Source organism: Haemaphysalis longicornis, unplaced genomic scaffold, assembly GCF_048455015.1.
Source record: "Haemaphysalis longicornis isolate Haplotype H1 unplaced genomic scaffold, Haemaphysalis longicornis Haplotype H1 scaffold_1, whole genome shotgun sequence".
In the NCBI taxonomy this organism is placed as follows: Eukaryota; Metazoa; Arthropoda; class Arachnida; order Ixodida; family Ixodidae; genus Haemaphysalis; species Haemaphysalis longicornis.
The window spans coordinates 462,617,838-462,638,439 of record NW_027526203.1 but is presented as its reverse complement, the minus strand read 5'-3'; the positions used below and the strand labels follow the sequence as shown (position 1 = coordinate 462,638,439).

Below are 20,602 nucleotides of genomic sequence, written 5' to 3'. Positions count from 1 at the left end.
GCAACCAGTTCCTTCCAGCAATGCCGAAGAGCTCAGCACGCGGAGTGGCGCACACTGGCCCCAGAGCGACACACCGTCTCTCAAGTCGGATCTCCCATGGGTGCGCCCTCACAGTTCGGGGAACGACGAAAGTGAAGCATGCCGATTTCCTCGAGTGCCCGAAAACTCGGACGCATACACGCTGCAAACGCGAAAAAGGCCCGACGAACCTGGTCGTGAGCTCCCGCGTCAACGACCGGCAGAGTGATGACGGCCGCGGTGGATAGAATGGCGGGCCGTGCCGAGCGAAACAAAGCGGGGCGTGGGGCGGAAAGGATCACCGCCGACGGCTGCTGTTCCACCGTGTACAGATACCCGAAAATAACAACCGGCGATAGACACGTGCAGGGCTCCGTCGAGAGGCTAAACAGCGGCGGCCGGCGAGCGCACAGGCGAGGGAGAGGTGCAGAAAGAGGACGAGTCTCGGTCGCCGAAGACACTGCGACGGGTCACGCAACGCGCCCGAGGCGGCACGCAACGGCCAGCCCGGCCGATGAGGGCGGCGACGGACAAATGAGCGGCCAGCAGGGAGACCGCTCTCATTTCGGCCCCGCCGATGGGCGCGCGGAGGAACCGAACGAAAGGGGGCGAACAAGCTAGCCTTCGATCCCCTGCGCCCCGCGGGGGCCAAAAATAAGGGGGACGCTCCCCCAGTGCTTTCGCCCGGCCAGGAGACGCGCGTTGCCGATGCAAGCGCAGGCTAATTGCAGGCGATGGGGGCCACCCCATTAGCTGGCGTGCGCACCTAGAGCTTCCGAAAGTACGCGTCTGTGTGCGGCTTGGCGGCCTACAAAACAGGGCAACGCATCGGACGCCGAACCGAGCCTGCTGAGGTTAGAAAGTAGTTTTGATCGCTCCCGGCACGCATAACTAGTACATTTTTTTTACAACGGCGCTGTTATAGGCCAACTAGCTCTTTTTGTTTGTTTGTTTGTTTGTTTGTTTGTTTGTTTGTTTGTTTGTTTGTTTGTTTGTTTGTTTGTTTGAGTCCGTAGGACGACAAAAGCAGCTCCCTCCACACTGGCACAACCTCTCCCTTCGGCCACCTGTTTTGATGTAAAGTGACGTATATTCTTCCCTCGGTAAAATTGTAGTCCAAACAACGCAGTTGTGTTCAGAAGTGAGGCCGACTTTAAGGAGATCGGCGTAAGCTTGGTCTTTGTAAGCTGGCTTTCCCACATTGCGTGTCGCGCAGTGAAGCCTACTCACAATCCTGCAGAACGCTTCCTCGGTGCGAAGCGAAGGCACGGTTTGAGCGGGAGTCTGTGGCCAACCAATAACCCAAAAACAGCAGCTCTGCTGGTCACCCACCTTCAGAGTGGAATGGCACTTTGGATAAACTTGGTTTAACCAACAGCGTGTCTAAGATGAAACTTTACGGGGGCATCCAAGCTTTCCCTCGACCCATGGAAGCATATGCATGCGCAGGTACGCGTGACGTCACTGGCAATGGGAATGCGCAAATCGGCCGTGAGCCTCTGACGAATGCTGTCATCGGACACGGGTCAATCTAACTGAGGGAGTACGTTGCTAGGCCGTCGCAGCCAAAGGGAACTTCGGTGACAGGTTCTGGCACGCTTCTTGTAAGGTACGCCGCCTTTGACAGCCAGTTGGGAACAGGAATGCACGAGTGATGCTTAAGCATTTAAAAATAACTTTCTGGTGTTTGATTAAGGAATGGCGCAGCATGGAAGAAACATCTCATCCAGCGGATACGGTTCCTTCTCCGAATGGGGATACAGTCGAACACGGATATATCGAACTCCAAGGGGATCGTGAAAGAATTCGATATATCGATAATTCGATATATAAAATAGGCCTATCTGAAGATTATCTGTCAACTCCGCACATCACTGAGAGTTTTCTGAAGTCGTGGTAAACGGTAATTTACCGCTTTGACCGTCAAAGCACGGAAAATTCGTACCGCAGCATGATGACCACCGCACTTTAATTATCATTGAAATGTCTTTGAGCGTCGCTTGTTTGTTCTTCTGTGTCGTAGAGTTCGCCAAATTGTCTTCAAGATTACAAACACACACAAATGAGAAAATCAACGCTGTACACTGTGCCACAAAAGAGGCGAATAACGCTGACGTAACCTCGGCTGCAGTAGGCGGTTGGGAACGTTGTCAGGCACTGCGTGCCGTTATCTTCAGTATCCGAACCGAACACCTCCCCCATCTGGAGGCATGCAACGAAGGCGCTTTGCACCCGACACGCTCCGGAATAGCCGGGGCGGGTTGTGCTGCATTCGCCTTTACGTCAACGTTGATGGGTGCATCGCCCTCAAAACTACTGCGAGAAATTCCGAACGCCTTTTCAACCAACATCTTTTCAGCAGCCTGCACCCGACGAATTCCCGCCTTCGTTTCTCCGAAATAAATGCCTTGTACAAAACAAACATACAACGCCACATCGGTCCCCCTGCACGAGCCACCAAACAGCTCAGTCACAGAAAAAGAGTGCCTCCGGTCAATTTCTTTTGCTTCTTTATGTCCTTTCGCCTTTACCACTATCCACGTTCTAGCTATCATGGAGCTGCCCCTCGTGCTAGCGTGAAAACAGCTGTTGAAGGCCATCGAAGCGACATAATGCCGCGGACGCCGCCACTGTCTCACCAAGCCAGGCAGCGCCTGCGATGAGTCAACATTATCATCAACTCCCCCCCATCAGAGGACGCAAACTTCCAGGGGAGCCTTCGGCACGGAATTCGATATATCGAATTTGCCCGTGACCAGGAGTTCGATACACGCGCACAACAGCCCTATACTTTTGCATGGGATTTTCAAGGGGATGTTTGCACTGTTCGATATAGACAATAATTCGATATATCCGTGTTCGATATATCCGTGTTCAACTGTATTTACAACTACGCTGTGCACGAATTGTATTGAAAATGAATTTTTGTAATGGGTCCACAATGAGCGCAGTCGGCTGTGGACGCAGCTGCGTGATTCATAATTTCAACCGAATGTACAGGGTGTTACGACGGTAATTGTAACACTTAAATTTTTTGCCTGAGCGAACCGCTGCTCGGTTCACGGTCAACCTCACACGAAGGTCGCATTTTGTGGTCTATTTTGTTTGACACCGGTAACAACGACGGTACTTACCTGTGCATTCTGGAAATAAATAAAAACGATTTCCGCCTATGGGAAAATGGCTGCCGATTTGGACGTGCGAGCCAGTGCAAGGTAATCTTGGAACGACGGCGCCACCTGGGGTATGCAGACCAAAATGGACGATGGGGATTTACGGTAGGAAGGAGCCAAATGAGATAGCAGACGATCATAAAATCTCTTTCGCCCCCAGCTTACGATAATAGTTTCATGACAGCCGATACCAATCATAATAAAATACCGTTGCCAATGAACGTTGGATTTGTTTCCTCACCTGATTTCAAATTTTATGATCGTCTACCTCATTTGGCTCCTTCATACTGTGGAAGGATTGATTGATTGTAGGGTTTAACGCGCCGACGCAACGCAGGCGATGAGGCGCGCCGTAGTGGAGGGCTCCGGATTAATTTTGACCACCTCCGGATGTTTAACGTGCGCCGAAATTTCGTACACACGGGCGGTTTTGCTTTTCGCCCCCATCAGAAAAGCGGCCGCCGCGGCCGGGAAACGATCGTGGAAGGAGTCAAATGAGATAGCAGACGATCAGAAAACCTGCTTTAATCTGATCTTCAGCTACCCCATTTGGCTCCTTCGTGCCGTGGAAGGAACGTGAATCCCCATCGTGAATCCCCATCGACGGCGCAGATCAGCATTGGCTGATCATCATTGGCATACGCCAAAGCGCCTTGCGGGAAAGCCGCCTTCATTCCCGAGCTATGATGATGATGCCCTTGAAGTGTTTACTGTTAACCACGTACCCATTCGGGGAACTGGCCAGGGATAAAGTGTTGACTGTGCCCCGATTGGAGCTTATAGATTGAGTAATAGATTAAACCCTCCTGGGGATTTTCCTCCTCCGAAGCTGGCGCGTGCGCGCGCACACAAGTGTCGCACTATATCACGCCACAATGGCAGCCCATCAGCGTCGTCACTCGAATCACGCCGCATCGGAGGTGCGGTCGCTTGCTCTCGTCGGGCAGTTCACCTTCTAACGCAGCATGGGTAGGCCGCGCGTGGTTCGCTCCGCCGAAAAGCTTGCAGCAATTGAACAACAAAAACGTTCCCGATAATCGCAGAAGAATGATCTACAATAACGTATACCAAACATTTGCGGTCGGGTAAGGCTCAGCGAAATGAAAAGGTTTCGCTTTGGTAGATAGATGGCTCTGCGTCTTCATTTCGCCCATTGCCTTCTGATTTTGGCAGAAGTGTTACCGTCTTGCGGTCATTGAGTTTAAATTTTGGTCGTTTTCGTTTTCACTGAGGCCAAGCTTCGCGTGCACCCATTTCCGGAGGGAGAGAGAGAGAAGGCTCTTTATTAGAAGAGAAAGCCGAGATGTTTGCCGCAATTTCTACAGCGACATGCTACTCGGCGGGGGGAGGGGAAAGGGGGAAAGAAAAGGCCCCATAGATTGCAGGGCAGAAGAAAGAGGAAGAAAGAGAAGAAATAAAAGAAGGAAAAATAACAAGAAAGTGACACTCAGTTTGTGAGTAGTGGGATTAAAAAGTCTGTCTTCTAAACTCTAAATCACTACAGTGACGCCAATCTGATCCAGACCATGGCCATGGACCAAGAAGTACTTTCAAGGTCTAGTTTCTGCGCATAACTGCATCTTGCGTGTATGTATGCAGAGCATTCCAGCAGCAAATGCTTCACTGTTTCCGGCGACCCGCAGTTGTCGCAGTAAGGGTTTGTGGTGACACCAAGTCGAAAAAATTTACACCATCTTCCCATGGGGAATCCTGATGAGGATGCGAAGCATCTGCCTTCTCATTTCCTAAAACGCCACAGTGACCGGGAAGCCGAGGGGTCACAATTTTATTACTCGAAGGCTGACGATGCAGCCAACGGACATTCATCCACGACTCATCGGGATTCTAGGCTCCGGCCAGAACACAAGTAGTGGTGTGTCAGTGGGTGCAGATAGTGAGCTCTTTAATGCGAAAGCATTATATGCTCATTGAGCGAAACAGTCGGAGTCTCGGCGGCTCCTAGCCTACCACTGACTGCGGCGCGTTCCATAGCGCGTTCCATAGACAACAAGAAAAGCACAGCGCGGGCATGCGCAGAGTCGCGTGGAAAAGCGGAGAGTGCCTCTGGTTGAACCGGTTTGATTTCGGCACGCGGCGCGTCTAAAATTGCACGGAGCAAAGCGCCATGCGTCCTTCAATTGGACACCCAGCGGCGTTCAATTGGCCATTAATGCTTTCGTAATTCACAACGCATAAATCCTTAGGTGACCTCTATAAGTTTTTTCTCCCTTATTTTGCTTCTTTCTCCCATGGGAAGTACTCGCGGAACTAAGGCGCTGCCGATAAACACCGCTGAGGTCGCAGAGCCGGCGTCCGCTTCCTGGACGTTTTCCTCGGATTTTCTCTGCGCGTCATAAAGGCGTCAGTGTGAGTCGCGTGAGCACTGTTACGAATCGGCTGCGTATGCGCGTGCGCTGACGCGGGCTTCGACAGCGCAAAGCCCGCCTTCCCGCATAGCTTTGGTGATGGAGAGGAAGGCCATTGCGGTGCTCATGCGACTTCGAAAATACGGCGCGGCCAGACCCCTCTCGAGCCTGCCCGAGCGGGCGCCTGACTCTCAGCCTCTATGTGAGGGTGTTCTTGTTCGTGTTTGTACTTTTGGTGCCACGCGCAGCACGTCGAACGCCTGTTTCAACGTTGCATTGGGTACTAGACATAGGCCCTCCCCCCGACAAGGGAGCTGTGCGTCGTGGGCCCCAGCTGAGGACGTTTCTCTGCCCGTTCGAGCTGACATGCTGTAAGCATGCCATTGTGCAGCCTCCTGTATCATCGCTGTTATCTACTCGTCATGCATTAAACAAGTTTTGGCTCTTGGCTTTGCGTCGTCGAAACGGAAACAAACATGGCATGACGAAGGCCGGTTGTTGGACTCATTCGCCAAAGCAACAGGAGTTATCCAAGAGCCCACGGCATCCGCCGCGGGGGTTCTACATTGCGCGTTTCCATACAAGGAAATGCTGGTCTTGAAGTACCAAAGCAGGGATACGCAGCACGTTTAAAGGGACGTATGCGAGAAACTTAGCCTATTTCGCGGTAATATTTGTCACACCGGAGCGCGGGACTTCCAGAAACAATTCTCCGGCGGCAGCAGTGCAGACACCGCGAGCCGCTTATGACAGGGCAACGCACAAGGCGGCCCGCAGGGAGAGGTTGCACAAGCCCGGCGCTCGGAATGGGGGCCACCCAGCGTCACGACGATCCGCCGCGCGTGTAATACGAATCCGGGAGGAACGGCGAAGGGCACGACGCGGCGGAGCGTCAAAACGGGCGGGGGGCGTCGCGGAATGCGCGCTGTTCGGCCCCGCCGGACACCTCTCGGGCGGGGCTCGGCTCCAGACTCGGGATGAAGCCCGCCTGGCCCGCCTCGGCAGCGCGCACGGGTGTCATACAACAGAGCAGCACACGGGCGTTTTGCTGGTTCCACGCAGAGCGCTACCTGCGTTCGCCACGACGAGCGAAAACCCTTTCTGAGATGCGCGCATTTTTGCGCCTCCCTTACGCTTGCTGCAGGGTCAAGACGGGCCGACTCAGCGTCGAAATCGCAAGGGCACGGATTTTTCCAGAGGGAGGGCGGCGAACCGTATTTAGGCCAGCCAGGGAAGTGTCGCAATCGAGCACCACTTCAACACATGAGTGAGCAGTCCGGGTTTGTCAACGCTTTTGCAGACGATTAAGCGCCCAGCCAAACTCCACAGGAGAGAATAAATTGTGAAACCCTGCGGCGTAGCATAAGAATGGCTAATGCAGGCCATACTTCGGCGTCTGTGTACTGTACGTGCAGCGGTGCGCAGAACTAACCGGAGGAGCTGCGAGCCGCCCTAGGCGATACCATCGCCCGCGAGAGGAGCAATGTCAGACGCAGCTCAGCACGGCGCCACCGATCTGTCCGCCGACCAAGGCCGTTGTCTCGCCGGAGGGGACGCGAGTGTCTCGGCGTGATGATGTCATCCGCGTGCACGGAAAGAAAGCGCCACTTGGAGCAATGAACGCGTCCCTCGGCCCACGGAACGTCAAGAGTGCGGGAATCGCGGCCCTTGTCACGCTGCTGTGGAGCAGGGCGGAAGAGGCGCCAGCTGGCGCACCCACGCAGCGACGGAGAGAGGCAAGTGCGACGGAGAGAGGCAATGCACGGGGGCTGCGAAGGTCTCAGTTTACGGCCAGCGAGTGGTGCGAAACCCGCACATTGTTTGCAGGGATTTCGTGGCTCAAGTTCAGACACCATTATCGACAGCAAGAGATACCAGCGGCCAGCGGGTCTCCTGGCTGGCCGGAGTTCGGAACACGGGATCGCGCTCCGCAAGCACCTAAAGGGACGCCGAAGCGCAGACCCTTGTATCGCGGCTGCACGACCTCCGGCGAGGTCGCGACCGTCGGCTCCGCGATAATGGGACCGGCCGCGGGGCGGCCAAGCGTCATCGCCGTCTCCCAATGGCTCAGCGGGATGCCGCGCCCAATCAGCGCGCCTGTCACGCGACTCGGCACAGTGCGCGCCGCGACCATTAGCACCGAGACGTGCCACGCCACCGCAGCGCATAGCGCAACGTAATGAGAGCCCGTTCCCCGCAGGATCGCAATACACTAACACCCCTCACTTGGAGGTCTTACGCGTCAATTCTGACACAAGCTCAGGCAGCGACCCCACCTGTTCAAAGGCGCACTACCCCCGCAGACACCTTACCTCTGCCCTTCGCCTCAAGGCCTCTAGCACCGGCATGGAGGTCCTTCTGCATGCAACGGGAAGTCTTCGTCCATCTGCTGCATTACCTGGAGACGACCGGACTCAGGCAGCGGCTGTAGGCCGGAGTGAAAGCCCCATCTCTTATTCTGTCTCCTCCACTCACACCAACCCATACTCCCAGCATACCCCTATAGTCAAAATCTACCAAATACCACATGAGCTGTGCCCATCCCCTGGAATGCCAGCCATTTCTCTACACAGCAGTGGGCGGATCTGGCGACGCAGCACGAAGTCGTCGCAAGAGCATCCCCCTACAGAGCTGGTGCTCGGCCATCAAACACCAAACTTGTTCGTTTCGAAAAAAAGAAATGAAATCATTCGCTCCCTCTCCGCCGAAGGGCTCCCCCGAAACATCCCACCCACTACGCGCTTCAAGCAAGAAAAAAAGAACGCGCTCGGAAACGGGCTGCCCAGAAGCGGAAGTACACTCCGTCGGCCACGCATTTTACTTATTGCCGTAACCGGTTCGCTTCCGATTGCGGTGCACGCTACCCGAAAGAGTCCAGCCCAAGGGGACAAAGCTCCCCCGGAATTTTCGAGCAGCGAAGAAGGGGACGATACCACCAGGTTCATTGCAATCAAGTAACGACTACAGATAATAATTTTTGTCGCAAGCTCCGCGCCAACTGTACGCGTCTTCGATGTCGGCTTTCACTACAACGATCAGCCATTTTACTATGTCCATGAAGAAATCCGAAAATGAACAACAATACCAAGGTCAATGTGCCCCAACGACATCCAGAAATTTGTTTTTGTCTTTTCACTGGAGCGGTTCTTTGTTCAGGCTGTTTGTCCTTTCTACGTTTTCCTCCTCTCACGCTCTCCCTTTCCCTTTGCAAGCACCTATACGCCACTGGTCCGACCAAAGGCCCACGTAGCGGTCCTTGCTAATGGACAGCAGGGAAGCTACCGAGAAGAAACGCGCTTCTCGCACCAAAGAAAGGTCATAGGCATCTCAGCCCTACTTACTATTCAGAGTCAGACGAGGCGGAGCTGTCTTCGCTTTCCGTTTTCGCCAGCGCGTGAATTAGTGGGCCCCCGGAGACGACAGGTCTTCAGCCTTCCCGCCAAGGCAGGGCAAACGAGGCGCGGACGTTTCCCATTGCGGCCGCTGAAACAATGGCGTACGGGATGGGCGTTGCATTTAGCTGCGCTTCTCAACGAACTTTCTTAGTGAAGGGGCACCCCGAAGTTTCTCACTTTGGCACGTCCTTTTTCTTCTCGTCAGTTCCGAGTAATTGCGGCTCGTCCTGCCTTCGTCGCCTCCGTGACCGCCGGCCCGCGCGAGTGAAGCCGCGACAGAGTCGCATTACGAGCTAAAGGAAAACAGACGTCACGGAATATATTGCGACGCAAGGTGGGCATTGGAAGCTTGCCGAACTCTCGGGACTGAATTCTCGGACTTATCATCGACGTTGATAAATTATTCTAACGCAACCGCGGAACCTCCCAAGAAAAACAAAGCGTACTAGACACTCAGAAAACCGCTTTCGACGTATATTTAATTAGCATTGAAAGTAAGGTTTACTTTATTTAGCTGAAACGTGAACGACGATTGGATTCGAGCGGCCATGACATACGACACGCGTTTCCAAGTAGTGTAGGAGCCGATACGAAGATGGAAAAAACACAAGGGTACGTACGCGCAGGCGCAACAAAAGGTGTGCATAATGGACGGCACCGGCGGGACGGAAATGGCGGCACCACGTAACCGCTCCGCTGGGTGCATGAGTCACAACAGCCTCGGAGCCAGCCGACGGACCAGCAGGCGATGCCGTGGCACACGCGAGCCAAGATAAACATCGCTCTCGCCGCTGCACGACCAAGGAATCGACGCCGAACAGAGAGGGCGTCGTCCAGCGAATCCCTGGCTTGTATCACGCGACGCGATGACAGCGATGCAGAGCTGAAAGGAGCGGCACACATGAATAACGTGACGTTTCCATCGCGAGACCAGCGGGTGGCGGCGGATGCGCCTCTCGGAACGGATGGCTCGAGACGAGGCCCGGAATGCACGATGCCGTCCTTGCCTGCGCGGTCATCCCAGATTTATGGACACGCACCGAGGGACTCGCTCCTTGTTCGGCTGCAGTGACCGCGAGTTAGCAAGGGGTTAGTGTCGAACGGCGAGACAAAACGGCACCACCACCCGCTGAAGCGCATACTGCGCTGCCCCCCCGGAATGTTGCGGAGAAAAAATCTTACTTCGGGAAAGCCTTGACACAGGACCCGCAACGAACGCGCGAACTGACGTGCAATATTTGCGCGGTGATGGAGAAATGGCGTTTGTGCGGCAGTGGCGGTCCCAAGGGGGGGGCGAAGGGGGCGGTCGCCCCCCCCAAAGAGGTCCTCAGTTTCTTATTTTTAGTTTTTTTAAGCATTCCACTTGCGCGAAGTTAAATTCCAGCGGGTTGCACCACATACGCGCACACGCCTCCATGGTTATCACCACCTCCTCAGAATTGGCGCAAGGAAGGAAGCGGCCTTTATTCGCCTCGCCCCCCCCCCCCCCCCCCCCCCCCAAAAAAAAAAAATCGCCCCCCCCAAAACCGATCTCTGGGACCGCTACTGTTGTGCGACCGCTAACTGAACGCCGGCATGACCACGGGCATGCGTTCAATTTTTACGCCCTTGTTAAGAGAGCGCTGACACGAAACTTGTAAGTTTTTTTCTTTTTTTTCTTTTTTTTTTGCCGCCGCCGCCGCTGCTATTAGTACTTACCGGCCCAATTTTTAATCCCACAACGACAATGTATGGTCGATCGCAGCGCACATAATAATTCCAGAAATAATTATGCAAAATAAACGCTTCATTCTCGCACTTCCGGTATGCCCGACCGTCGTCGGCGCTGCGAACAAGTATAAACTCATCTCGCCCCCGACGCCGGAGGCATGGGCAGGAATGGAACGACAATGCGTTAGGACGCACATACATTCACTTTTATGTGCCGGCACAATGACGCAGCGCGGTGCGCGCAGTTTCGCAGCTACCAATATCCGCTAGTGACAAGTGTGTCGCTGCCGCCTTGGCCGCAACCTTAACCGGTCTCAACTGGAGCTCAAATGGAACTCAAGTGTTTATTCCTCACCGTATACCCCACAGCGCGGGCCGGCGAGCAATACGAGCACAGTCCCCGGCTCCGGCAACCGGAGCTCTCTGGACGGTGCGTGGGGAATGCACCGCCACTTTTACTTCGTTGCCACGGCTGGCTAATTGTATTGTGCGGCCACAGCGCGCGTATTAGAAAGCGTTCAACTGAAACCGGGTTCTTATGCTCGACTACATGCGTCAGCAATTCGGAATCCCTCGTAGGCTATGCAGCACCGCAAGTTGTCGCCGTCTCATTTCGCGCCACGCGCTGAAAACCACTTGCGGAGTCATCGCTTCCATAGTGTTTGCAGTGCCGGTCCACTGCACAACGAAACAACGGCGAACGTCGGCTGATGCAATTTGCGCAACGCTGGCACTACTGCCGCGGCGGAGGTCAGAGAACCGATACTATAGCGGACACATTCTCGCTTTATGCGTAGCGCACTGGAAGTGGAAGACCGCGTTGCGGATAAAAATACACAATGCGCTGACCTGCCGCATAACGGTGTTCGGCGGAGGCAGACTCGCTCTCGACACCCCTGGTTCTCCATAGCACGCAACCTCCATGGCTATGTGTAGTATAGTGCGAGGTGTGGCAGAAAGGGGATGGCGTACACTACCACGAACGCGATTTTTATTTCGCGTAAGTCCTGTGACACAAACCGATTTTAAAGATTCCTGGTGGAGTAGAGTTTTGGGCAATACAATATACACTACCAACAACCAAGCGTATTGAGAAGTCGGTGAGAAGTTTTTCAGAGTGCTTCTATGTAATAATAAAAGATGAGCGATGAAGGATAAAAAAGACACGCATGTGATAAAAACAAACAAAACACACAAGAACGGCGTTGCTAAAGAACAGAAATAAATAACAGGAAAGCAACACGATATTATGCGTTTGTTGTGGTCATGGAATTTGCGGGTCTTAAAAAAAAAAGAGCTATACCTGAATTACGTTCGACGTCAAATTTGAAGAATTCAGAAATCTGAACACGTACGCAAAACCATTTTAAAAATGATTCAGCTTCAGTTAAGGGTTTTATTAATTGTCGTGTTACGGGACATAATGTGTATTTGTTAATACCGCCTTTCTCCAAAGCTTTTGCTTTTTGGCGCTCTTCTCTAAACATGGGGTATATCACCCCCCCCCCCCCCCCCTAACAGTAGACGTCAATGTGTCTACATGATGAAGGGGGTAATGCTTTAGCGAATCAAAAAGGCCCACAAGTAGTAAACAAAAAGCAAAAAAAATCCCCGTAGTAAAAAGGACCACGGCGACTCGAGAGGTCATTCCACCGAGAAAAGCGATACCAGGGGTCAATACTGAACTTTTTAACCCATTGAATCCACTGGTTCATTGGAACTATTTCGCTCCTAATCCAATCCAAGTTGTGTCTACTACAGCGAATTCTGAAGAACCACGTCGATCACGACGGCGGCCTCTAGCAGACGAAGCCCACCAAGCAGTTCTGAACCAAGCCTTGCGGGGGCATTCACTCGTAGTCACGTGCGCGAACACACACCTTTCCAGCGCCCTGCACAGCGGGGAGTCGTTAAAACGACCGTCTTCGACAGTCGCCCGCAAATTAGCGCCTCCGGCCGGTTGCCGCGCAACATGCACCGCGGCGGCCAAAGGGGCCAACGAACGCCCAAAGCGCCTATGCAGCTGCCACGGATGAAGGCACCAGGAAAGGAACAGTTAAGAGGTACGGGCAGGAAGTCACTGAAGCTTCCTCTAAACCGCAATGCCAAGACAATGGGAGGGAAATGACGTGCAGCGTAGCTGCTTTCTTCAAGGAAGATAAAAGGAAAAGATAACGTAATGCGTGTGCAAAATGCGGGGTCTGTGTCTCGAACTTGCGTAACGTTCAGTCTGACGCAACCTCTACTGCGTGCAACTTTCATCGCAACCATTCGTTACGTTGCGAGCTGGAATGCCAATCGCTTGATGGAAATAATCGGACATCGCCGGTGTCGCTGGCTTCGAAGCTGCAGAAAATAGGGCCGTCTTTAACGATGACCGCTTTTGGCATGTGCGGTCTTGAGTTGAGCTGGGTGGCCTGGTGGGCTGACGCATGAAAGCCCGACCGGCCGGGCGGATCACGGCGCTAGTGCCCCCTCCACTTCGGCCCACCAAGTGCTGATCTCACGCTGTTCGTGCACGTATACGCGAAGACACCACGCGAGCGCTCACTCGTCGGGCAGCGAAACCGGGCGCAGCAGGAAGCGCGCCGACCAACTGCTTCCTGGCGGGCTCCCAAAGCCAGCCTCGTCAACCCGTCGGCCCCCAAACAGGGAACGTGCCAAAAACTCCGCTCCGCCTTCGGCCTCGGACTGTCGAACTTGCACGCTGCTCCGAACCCCACTCGTTAACAGCGTGAGCGCTTGACGTCAGTGCCATCTCTGTGACTCGATTCGCGCGGGCGCACCCCCTTTCGACAACGCCTAGCACATTTAACGCAAGCTGCTTCGTCAGCTTGTCGATCGGGTCGCGGAAGATCGTCCGACGGCGTCGACTCCGCGTCCCCAAAGCTTCGGCGTAATTCAACGGGATTCATCGACCCCTACATTCTCATTACGCACTCTGCAATCAATTCGTTCAGCACGAAAGCAGCAGTTCACCTTTAGAATGTAATTTTACCTGCGTTAAAGCTAGCAATATTCTCGCGGCAATTGCGCGCTATCGTAATCCTTCCAGCGTCGAACTGAGTTGTTAAATTGTTAACCTGTTATTATTCGTTACCTATTAATACTGATTGTCATTGAATGAACGTACTCATAACAAACACTCTTTTTTTAGTTACAAAAGCAAACAGCAAAGCTTTCGGAACATCTACACTCTAAGAAGTTCCCGTAGGTCGTCTTCACCGCATTGCTCTAGAATGAGATCAGGAATAGAACGCAAAGCGTGCACGGCGCTTTGCCTAGCACAATGTTCCAGCGCAGGTGCCCTTTTTCACTCAAACTAGATGATGGGCCGCTTGGATTGGGCATTATGGAGCGTTGTGGTGAAGACGTCCTACGGGGGCTGTTCAAAGTGTATACTGCAACACCAAATACCACCGCTTCCGTAAAAATTCTAAAAATGCGGCCGCAAGTATGCATGCATGCACACATATTGCACCTGGAGGCAAACTATATGCTTTTGCCAAGTACCTGGAACGTTTCTTGTTTTAAGGAAGCGGAAAATTTAACTCACTATAACCGAATGTCCAATGGGAAGTAGGTACTACAGCTATTTGCTTAGATGCCGTACAACTTTGTCAACGATATAAATTTGGCTATCCTAACACCGAGAGGTTGATTAAGCAGGTAAGTGTCGGTTAACAGACTAAACGAAGTCACGAAAAATACAGTTACCCTTAGTTCGCTCGCCTAATTGAGGCAACTGGAAGCCTAATTGTATACAGCCGCTTTCTTTCAATGCCGGGGTATATACGTGTGCACGAAAGCATCAAATGATATTATATATGGCTAAGTTCCGTCCACAAATATGAGTGGTGCGACGGCAAGCAGTCAGGGCTACTGCTACCCCTGCGTGCCAAAGGAAGTGATGACCACTCTCGTGACGACGATTGGGACTCAGCTGTGATGGAAATTGCCATTAACTGCCACGGTGGGCGGCGCAAGGCAGCAAACATTTGTCATTAAACGACAAATGTTCGCTGCCCCCCTGCAAATAACGCGAAGCCCTGCTGTTTCTTCCCAGGAGTACGTATTACGTTCATGTCCAGGCTCAGTTGTATGACAGATACGTCCCAGACCACATTCGTCGAAAGAGCGAGAAGACAAGTGTGCGCGCGCTGGGCTACAGGAAGAGACCGGCACATTTTGGTGACGAACCCCTTCGCTAGGTAACCAATTCCGAGGCTACTACGGACAACCCAGCAGCTGCTGTCGAACGTGAGAGAGAGAGAATAACTTTCATGAAGACCGAGCCGTCGCGCTGGCTTGCTACGCTAACAAGTCAGCGCGACGGCTCAGACTGAATCGACCACACATACCAGGCACAGATGATCCCGCACGGCGGTTTATTGTAGTGCACTGCACGGGCCCGGGCCGGCCCGAAAGCCCGAGCCCGGCCCGGCCCGCGGGCCGGGCTCGGGCCGGGTAGCACACATTTTCTCGGGCCCGGGCCGGGCTCGGGCTTGAACGAAAAATGTTTCGGGCCTTGCCGGCCCGAGCCGGCCCGAGCAGTGCCTGAGGCACGGCAGTGTTGTGACGCTAATTCTAAATTGTTGATAGCAAGAAGTTTTCCCATTGATATTTGAGGTTAAGTGAAAAGAAAAAAAAGCGAAGTGCAATGTCGCTATGGCGCCGTTAAAAAACATGATAAATAGACGATTCTGCTCAGAAATCCTTCACATCAATTATAAAACAGACAGTCTGGGCAGCATATATAGTGGGAGAGAGGAGGCCAGACGAGGGCACTCCAGACACACAATACAACATGTTTTTTGAAATAAAACAAACAGAACAATGGCGATATAGACTTCGCACTGTCTACTGTTGCTACCTCCGTGGTAGCAAGCGGCTCCTCGGTCACGACGTGTGGCCCTGCATTACAAGCGCCTGGGCCTCCACAAGAAGCGGGAGACTGAAGAATGGGAGTACAGCTCTTTATTTTGAGTGCACACGTCGAATACACTGCTGTGTACAGGATGGGGGTTGGTGGAATAGGCACGAGAGAGGAGACGCAGGGAGAAGCAGTCATTCACAAAACAACACAAACACATCCCCTGAGGCTGGGAGCCGTAAAGATTCCGTCGCCGGGGTCCGCCTCACAGAAGTTCCACGAAGGGTCGTGCGGCCCGCGTCGTCGCTTTGTCTCGAACGGTTGCCGGAACCCCCGGTGGTGGCGGGCTGGCTCGAAGTCGTCGTCGAACAAAATAAATGGATCAGTCACAGCGCACATGCGCGGCCGCAGCGTCGTCGGGATGGTACGGGTCCGTGGAGGGCGAAACCAAACCCTACTGAAGCGGTTCCTCCACTTCGGAAAGCAAGTTGTCACCCAAAAATGTCGAGGCAAGGCAGACAAGATTTGTTGTTATCAGCTGCTGCCTTCAAGGTCTGCACATCCCCATTCTTTTGCTGAAAGTAGGAACGCCGGACGCCCACATGTTTTCGTATGGGCGGTAGTCACAACCGTGCATATATTTTCGGGGACCAATTTTCGAAGCAGAGCCAATGTTTCAGATAAAAAGTTTTAAAACCATGATTCAAGGCAGAAAAGAAAACAAACGCAGACAAAATAATGCTGCCTTCATCACTGAAGGAAAAAACAGAAATGAAGTCATAAAAGCGGACACGCCATCTGCTCAAATTTCAGGCGCGTTCGTGTATGAACCCGAATTGAACCCGTGGCGCAATCTCCGAGTTCCTTTAGCAACAGATAGTAAAAGCAAAATGTTGTCAAATATTCCAGCAGTAAATGTACGTAAACGTAGTCTGTTGAGTCAACACTAACAAAATCCTAATTATATTATTGTGATCACAGTATTTCCCATTCATTGCTTTATGTAGTCGCTTTATGCTTACGCTTTTAGGTTAAAAACAGCAAACGTTTTCGGGCTCATGTTTATAGCCTTTTGGACTCGGGCTGATACTTAGAAAGTCTGGCGGGCACGGCCTTATTTCATTTAAATTCTACCGGACTCGGGTCGGGCTCGGGCTGCTATTTTAAATTTTTGTCGGGCTCGGGCCGGGCTCGGGCTCACATTATAAAAATTTGTCGGGCTCGGGCCGGGCTCGGGCTCCCGTTTTAAAAACTTGTCGGGCCCGGGCCGGGCCCGGGCCGTGTCTCTACCGGGCCGGGTCGGGCCGGGCCTAGAAATTCCGGCCCGTGCAGTGCTCTAGTTTATTGGGCAAACTGAAGCGTGGACTTGGCACGAGTTACGCCACAGTGGTTCCCACATGAGCCGACGCGCGCTTTTCCCCAGTGGGCCAGCCGGGGAACGGGCGGCGTGCAATCACCATTCGCTCCCTCCTCCGCCGTTGCCCAGGGGCCTTCCCGAAATAGAGCCCCGTGCATGGGCGGAAAATAGAATGGAGACAAAAGAGCGGCCCGGGCGCGTGCACAGGGGGACGCGGTATGCTAAGAAAGCCGGCCGAGCCCAACCACCGCCGTCGTCCGTGGCCGGCAAGGAAAGGCCGCAAAAGGGCAGCGGGAGACGCCGACAGCGGCCTGTCCGCTTGGTCCCAGGGGCCGCACACTAATCGCATGCGGCCGCCTTCTGTCACTTCCTTGGTGGAAAAAAAAAGCTGTGCACCATTCGCTTGCTACCAAATGCTTATTCCCCGGTACGCTAACGCCGCGCCGACAACGTGAACGTTGCGCCTACTTGCCCGGATGGTCACTTTTGGTCAAAGCGTGTATGTATGCCCTTCCTAATGTTCGATTTTCTTTTTTTCCCGGGCTGTGGTAAAACAGCTTGAAACTCCTGTCCTCTTCTAGCCGGGACAAAATATCCCGTCGTTCCCGCTTCGGTTACTACGCTCCACATTTTATGTCCTTCCAGCCATGTCGTTCAACACTTGGAAACTAGATCCCGCCTCTGCGCTGTCGGTCTGAAGCAGCGGGTGCCACTCGGACATTCAGGCGAACTGGAGCATACCTAATGGCGTGCCCTAGCTGTCGCACCATGACCCAAATGAGTCGTTCCGATAATAGCCACGCAGAGACAACTTTTCCCTCGAGAACGGGCCTCGGGGGCATACACAGCTGGAGGTGGCTGGACGAGTGGAGAAGAGGCTGCAGACCAGGTTATCGACACCAGCGGGCCGCAGTTTATCGACCGACACTCGATCCCGTCTCGTCCGGTGGACACGCACAGGTCGCTAAACTGGGCGGGACCCCCGCCCGGCCAGCACAAGTGCACGTTTGCACGCGCGTTCGAGGATTTCGCAATTGACCCATGCTCTCTGAAGGGACGCCAGCGAAACGAGCCACAGCAGCAAGCGCGTGTCGCAAGCTTGCTCGGTCATACGACTGCTCCTGTATGATGCCTCCCGCATACCAAACTGAATTTCAGATGGCTCCGGGCTCACGGGCCTCGGTTTCTCCCTGCGACTGAAGCGCAATGATCGGACACAGGGAAGAGGCCCACGAAGGCTAACTGCATCAACAACGTGCACGTCCTCGTGTTCCTCCTTCCTGCTTCAAGGATGAAGGGGGAAGAAAAAAAGTGGAGGACATGCAGGATGCCTTTAGTTGCAATGACACGAGCACGTGGTTTACGAAGCTTTCCAAGAGATTGTTACGCAGGCTGTTTGCATTTACTTGTCCCTCTTTCGAAAGGGACGAAACTCGCAGACCCGATGAGCATGCGGCTCCCGGCGACTGACCGCCCAGAGGCTCCCGGCGGCGTTGGCCGACGGCTAACGAGGCAGGAGAGGGTGGATACTATCTACACGCTGGTGCCACCATCTGCGCGGACAGATCCTCCAGACGACCGACCGCCCTCTTTATCTAGGCGGACGCCAAAGACGCACCGTTTACGACCTCGCGTGCCCCGCGCTCTGAAGGCATCGTGGGCCGCCGCGAAGGCGTGGCGCACACACGTGTACAACGAACCGTCCACGAAGCCATGGAGGTCAAATGCAGTGTCCGCACAACCGTAGAGGAGATGGCGGCAGCGGCTTTCGTTCGCGTAAAGGCTCTGCAAGTGGTTCTGCCCAGAAAGCCAGCGGGGGGGTTTGAACCCCCACCGAAATTTTTCCAGGCAGCCCGTTAGCGAGGCTTAGTGTTCCTTTCGGCAAAACTCCTCCCTTCCGCCATAGTGTTCAGGGACGCCGTCATTTAGGTGTGTGCATTTTCATACCAGGATGGCAATGCCACCCCTTGCTCACTGTACCACCCGACACGTTTACACGAACGCGGAAAACTGAAGCCCTTCCATACGGCGCGCAACGAACAAGGCCGCAATTGGCTGGCAGGCCCGTTTTGCGGGTGTCACCCAGAAAGGCCGCCCGTCGGCTTGGTTTAGACGTTTCCTCGGCAGACGTCTTGGCGGCATCGAGAAGAGGCCGATCAGTATTCACTCGTCATTCAAACTCCGCTTCCTCCACCCACCGTGTCTCGCCGCCACTCGGGCTCCGCAGCAGGAAGTGGAGAGGCCAGGCGGCGAAAATTTGCTCTGGGAAGGGACGCCCGCCACATCAACACCGTGTAGGCGAGGCTCAATGCGGAATGTGTAACGCCCGCCCACTTATTTCACGCCGCATGGCGCGTCTCATTCGAGGGAGACACAACCGACTATTATAGAATCGTACCCTCAATAAAAAAAAATTACAAGCAAACTCCGCGCGTCGTGAAAGTTACAGCACCCACGCGACTAGCAGCAAGTCTCAAGACATCAGTGGCCTGTAACACGTCCAACGTTTTTGAGCCATTCGAGGATACCACATGCACTTAAAACAAGTAAAAAAAGATCAACTAACGACCAAGAGAACAGACCACCCATCAATATCCCTCGCAGCGCAACGGAAAACAAAATACTTCAAAACAATGCAAATTTCTCGCTTTAATATCAGTGCAGTCACACTAAAGCGTCGTTATTTAACTTGGCAGAAACCTCACAGCCCGGTTGATTTAGACACCCAATCGATCGTGTAATCACAGGCCATCAATATCCCCTGGATGCCTACTTTAAAAGCGACGCACGCCTCCAGAAAACAGTCAGGAGCGCTCGACGAATCGCCGCCTGCCATTCCGCCTGCGTTGTAGATTTTGCTGCTTGTCGTTTTTTCAGAGTGCAAACGCAGCGGCGGCAACCGAACACCCCAGCAAAGTGCGGCTGAATTCGCTTAAACACGATGCCGCCGGGAGGGCCGAGGCGCATTTGCGACATACATTACTCGAAAGAAGGGGACAGTAAATCTTCATCGACTCGAACGCGATAAGCACGGCAAAGGCACACACAAAAACGCTGCACGCTGAGCCGAGGAAGACCTTCGCCCTGCGTGGGAAGAAATTCCGAACTACGCGGGGGAAAAGGGCACGGATAAAAACGCGGGAGAAAAGACGGAAGAAGGCCGGTGACAGGATGCCCCGAGTGGTCTGGCGCGGCGAGGCAGGTTTCCAGTTTGGGGGCAAGGAAACGCCCCGGACTGCGTGCCGCAATGCATCCGCGGGTTCCTCCACCCGGGCTGCTGCCCACGAGGCCTTCTTCCAGACTGACGCCCCCGACCGCCGCAAGCTCTCGCGCGGACATCGCCCTGAGAGAGCGCCAACCATTGCTCCGCCTGGCGAGGTGCCGAGGCGAGCAGCTAGACGCGCTGGCCTTTCCCCCAAGCTCGACTGTGCCGGCCCGCTGAATTCCAAAGCGGGAACGTCCACCGCGCCTAGCAAAGCGGGTCACAGCAGAAGCGACGGAAAGAAAATATGCCCCCCCTCCCCCCCGGGCTATGATTAAGATGTGCACGAAACGGGAGCTAGAAGTGGCTTGCAATGCCGAGAAGCGTCCTTTGTCTGTTCGGCTGCTCATCCCAGTTCCAGAGGCCATATTATATATATATATATATATATATATATATAGCGCATCAGAATAGCAAATGAGGGGCTCGTAGAAATAACACAGAAATA

At 53.7% G+C, this 20,602-nt stretch overlaps 1 protein-coding gene across 8 annotated transcripts in view; it reads right to left on the bottom strand.

Annotated features, from left to right (window-relative positions):
• The window catches only part of Dip2 (disco-interacting protein 2), a 244,673-nt gene that overhangs the window by 112,106 nt on the left and 111,965 nt on the right, over positions 1-20,602 (bottom strand). For 2 of the 8 annotated variants that reach the window (XM_077688007.1, XM_077688008.1), the window contains exon 1: positions 9,573-9,747. The exons of 5 other annotated variants lie outside the window; for them this stretch is intronic. In XM_077688007.1, the coding sequence (XP_077544133.1) occupies positions 9,573-9,732 (160 nt within the window). In that variant the 5' untranslated portion in view covers positions 9,733-9,747. Of the gene's footprint in view, positions 1-8,898; positions 9,202-9,572; positions 9,748-20,602 lie in introns of those variants that run through there. One more of the 8 variants, XM_077688014.1, reaches the window with a different exon arrangement.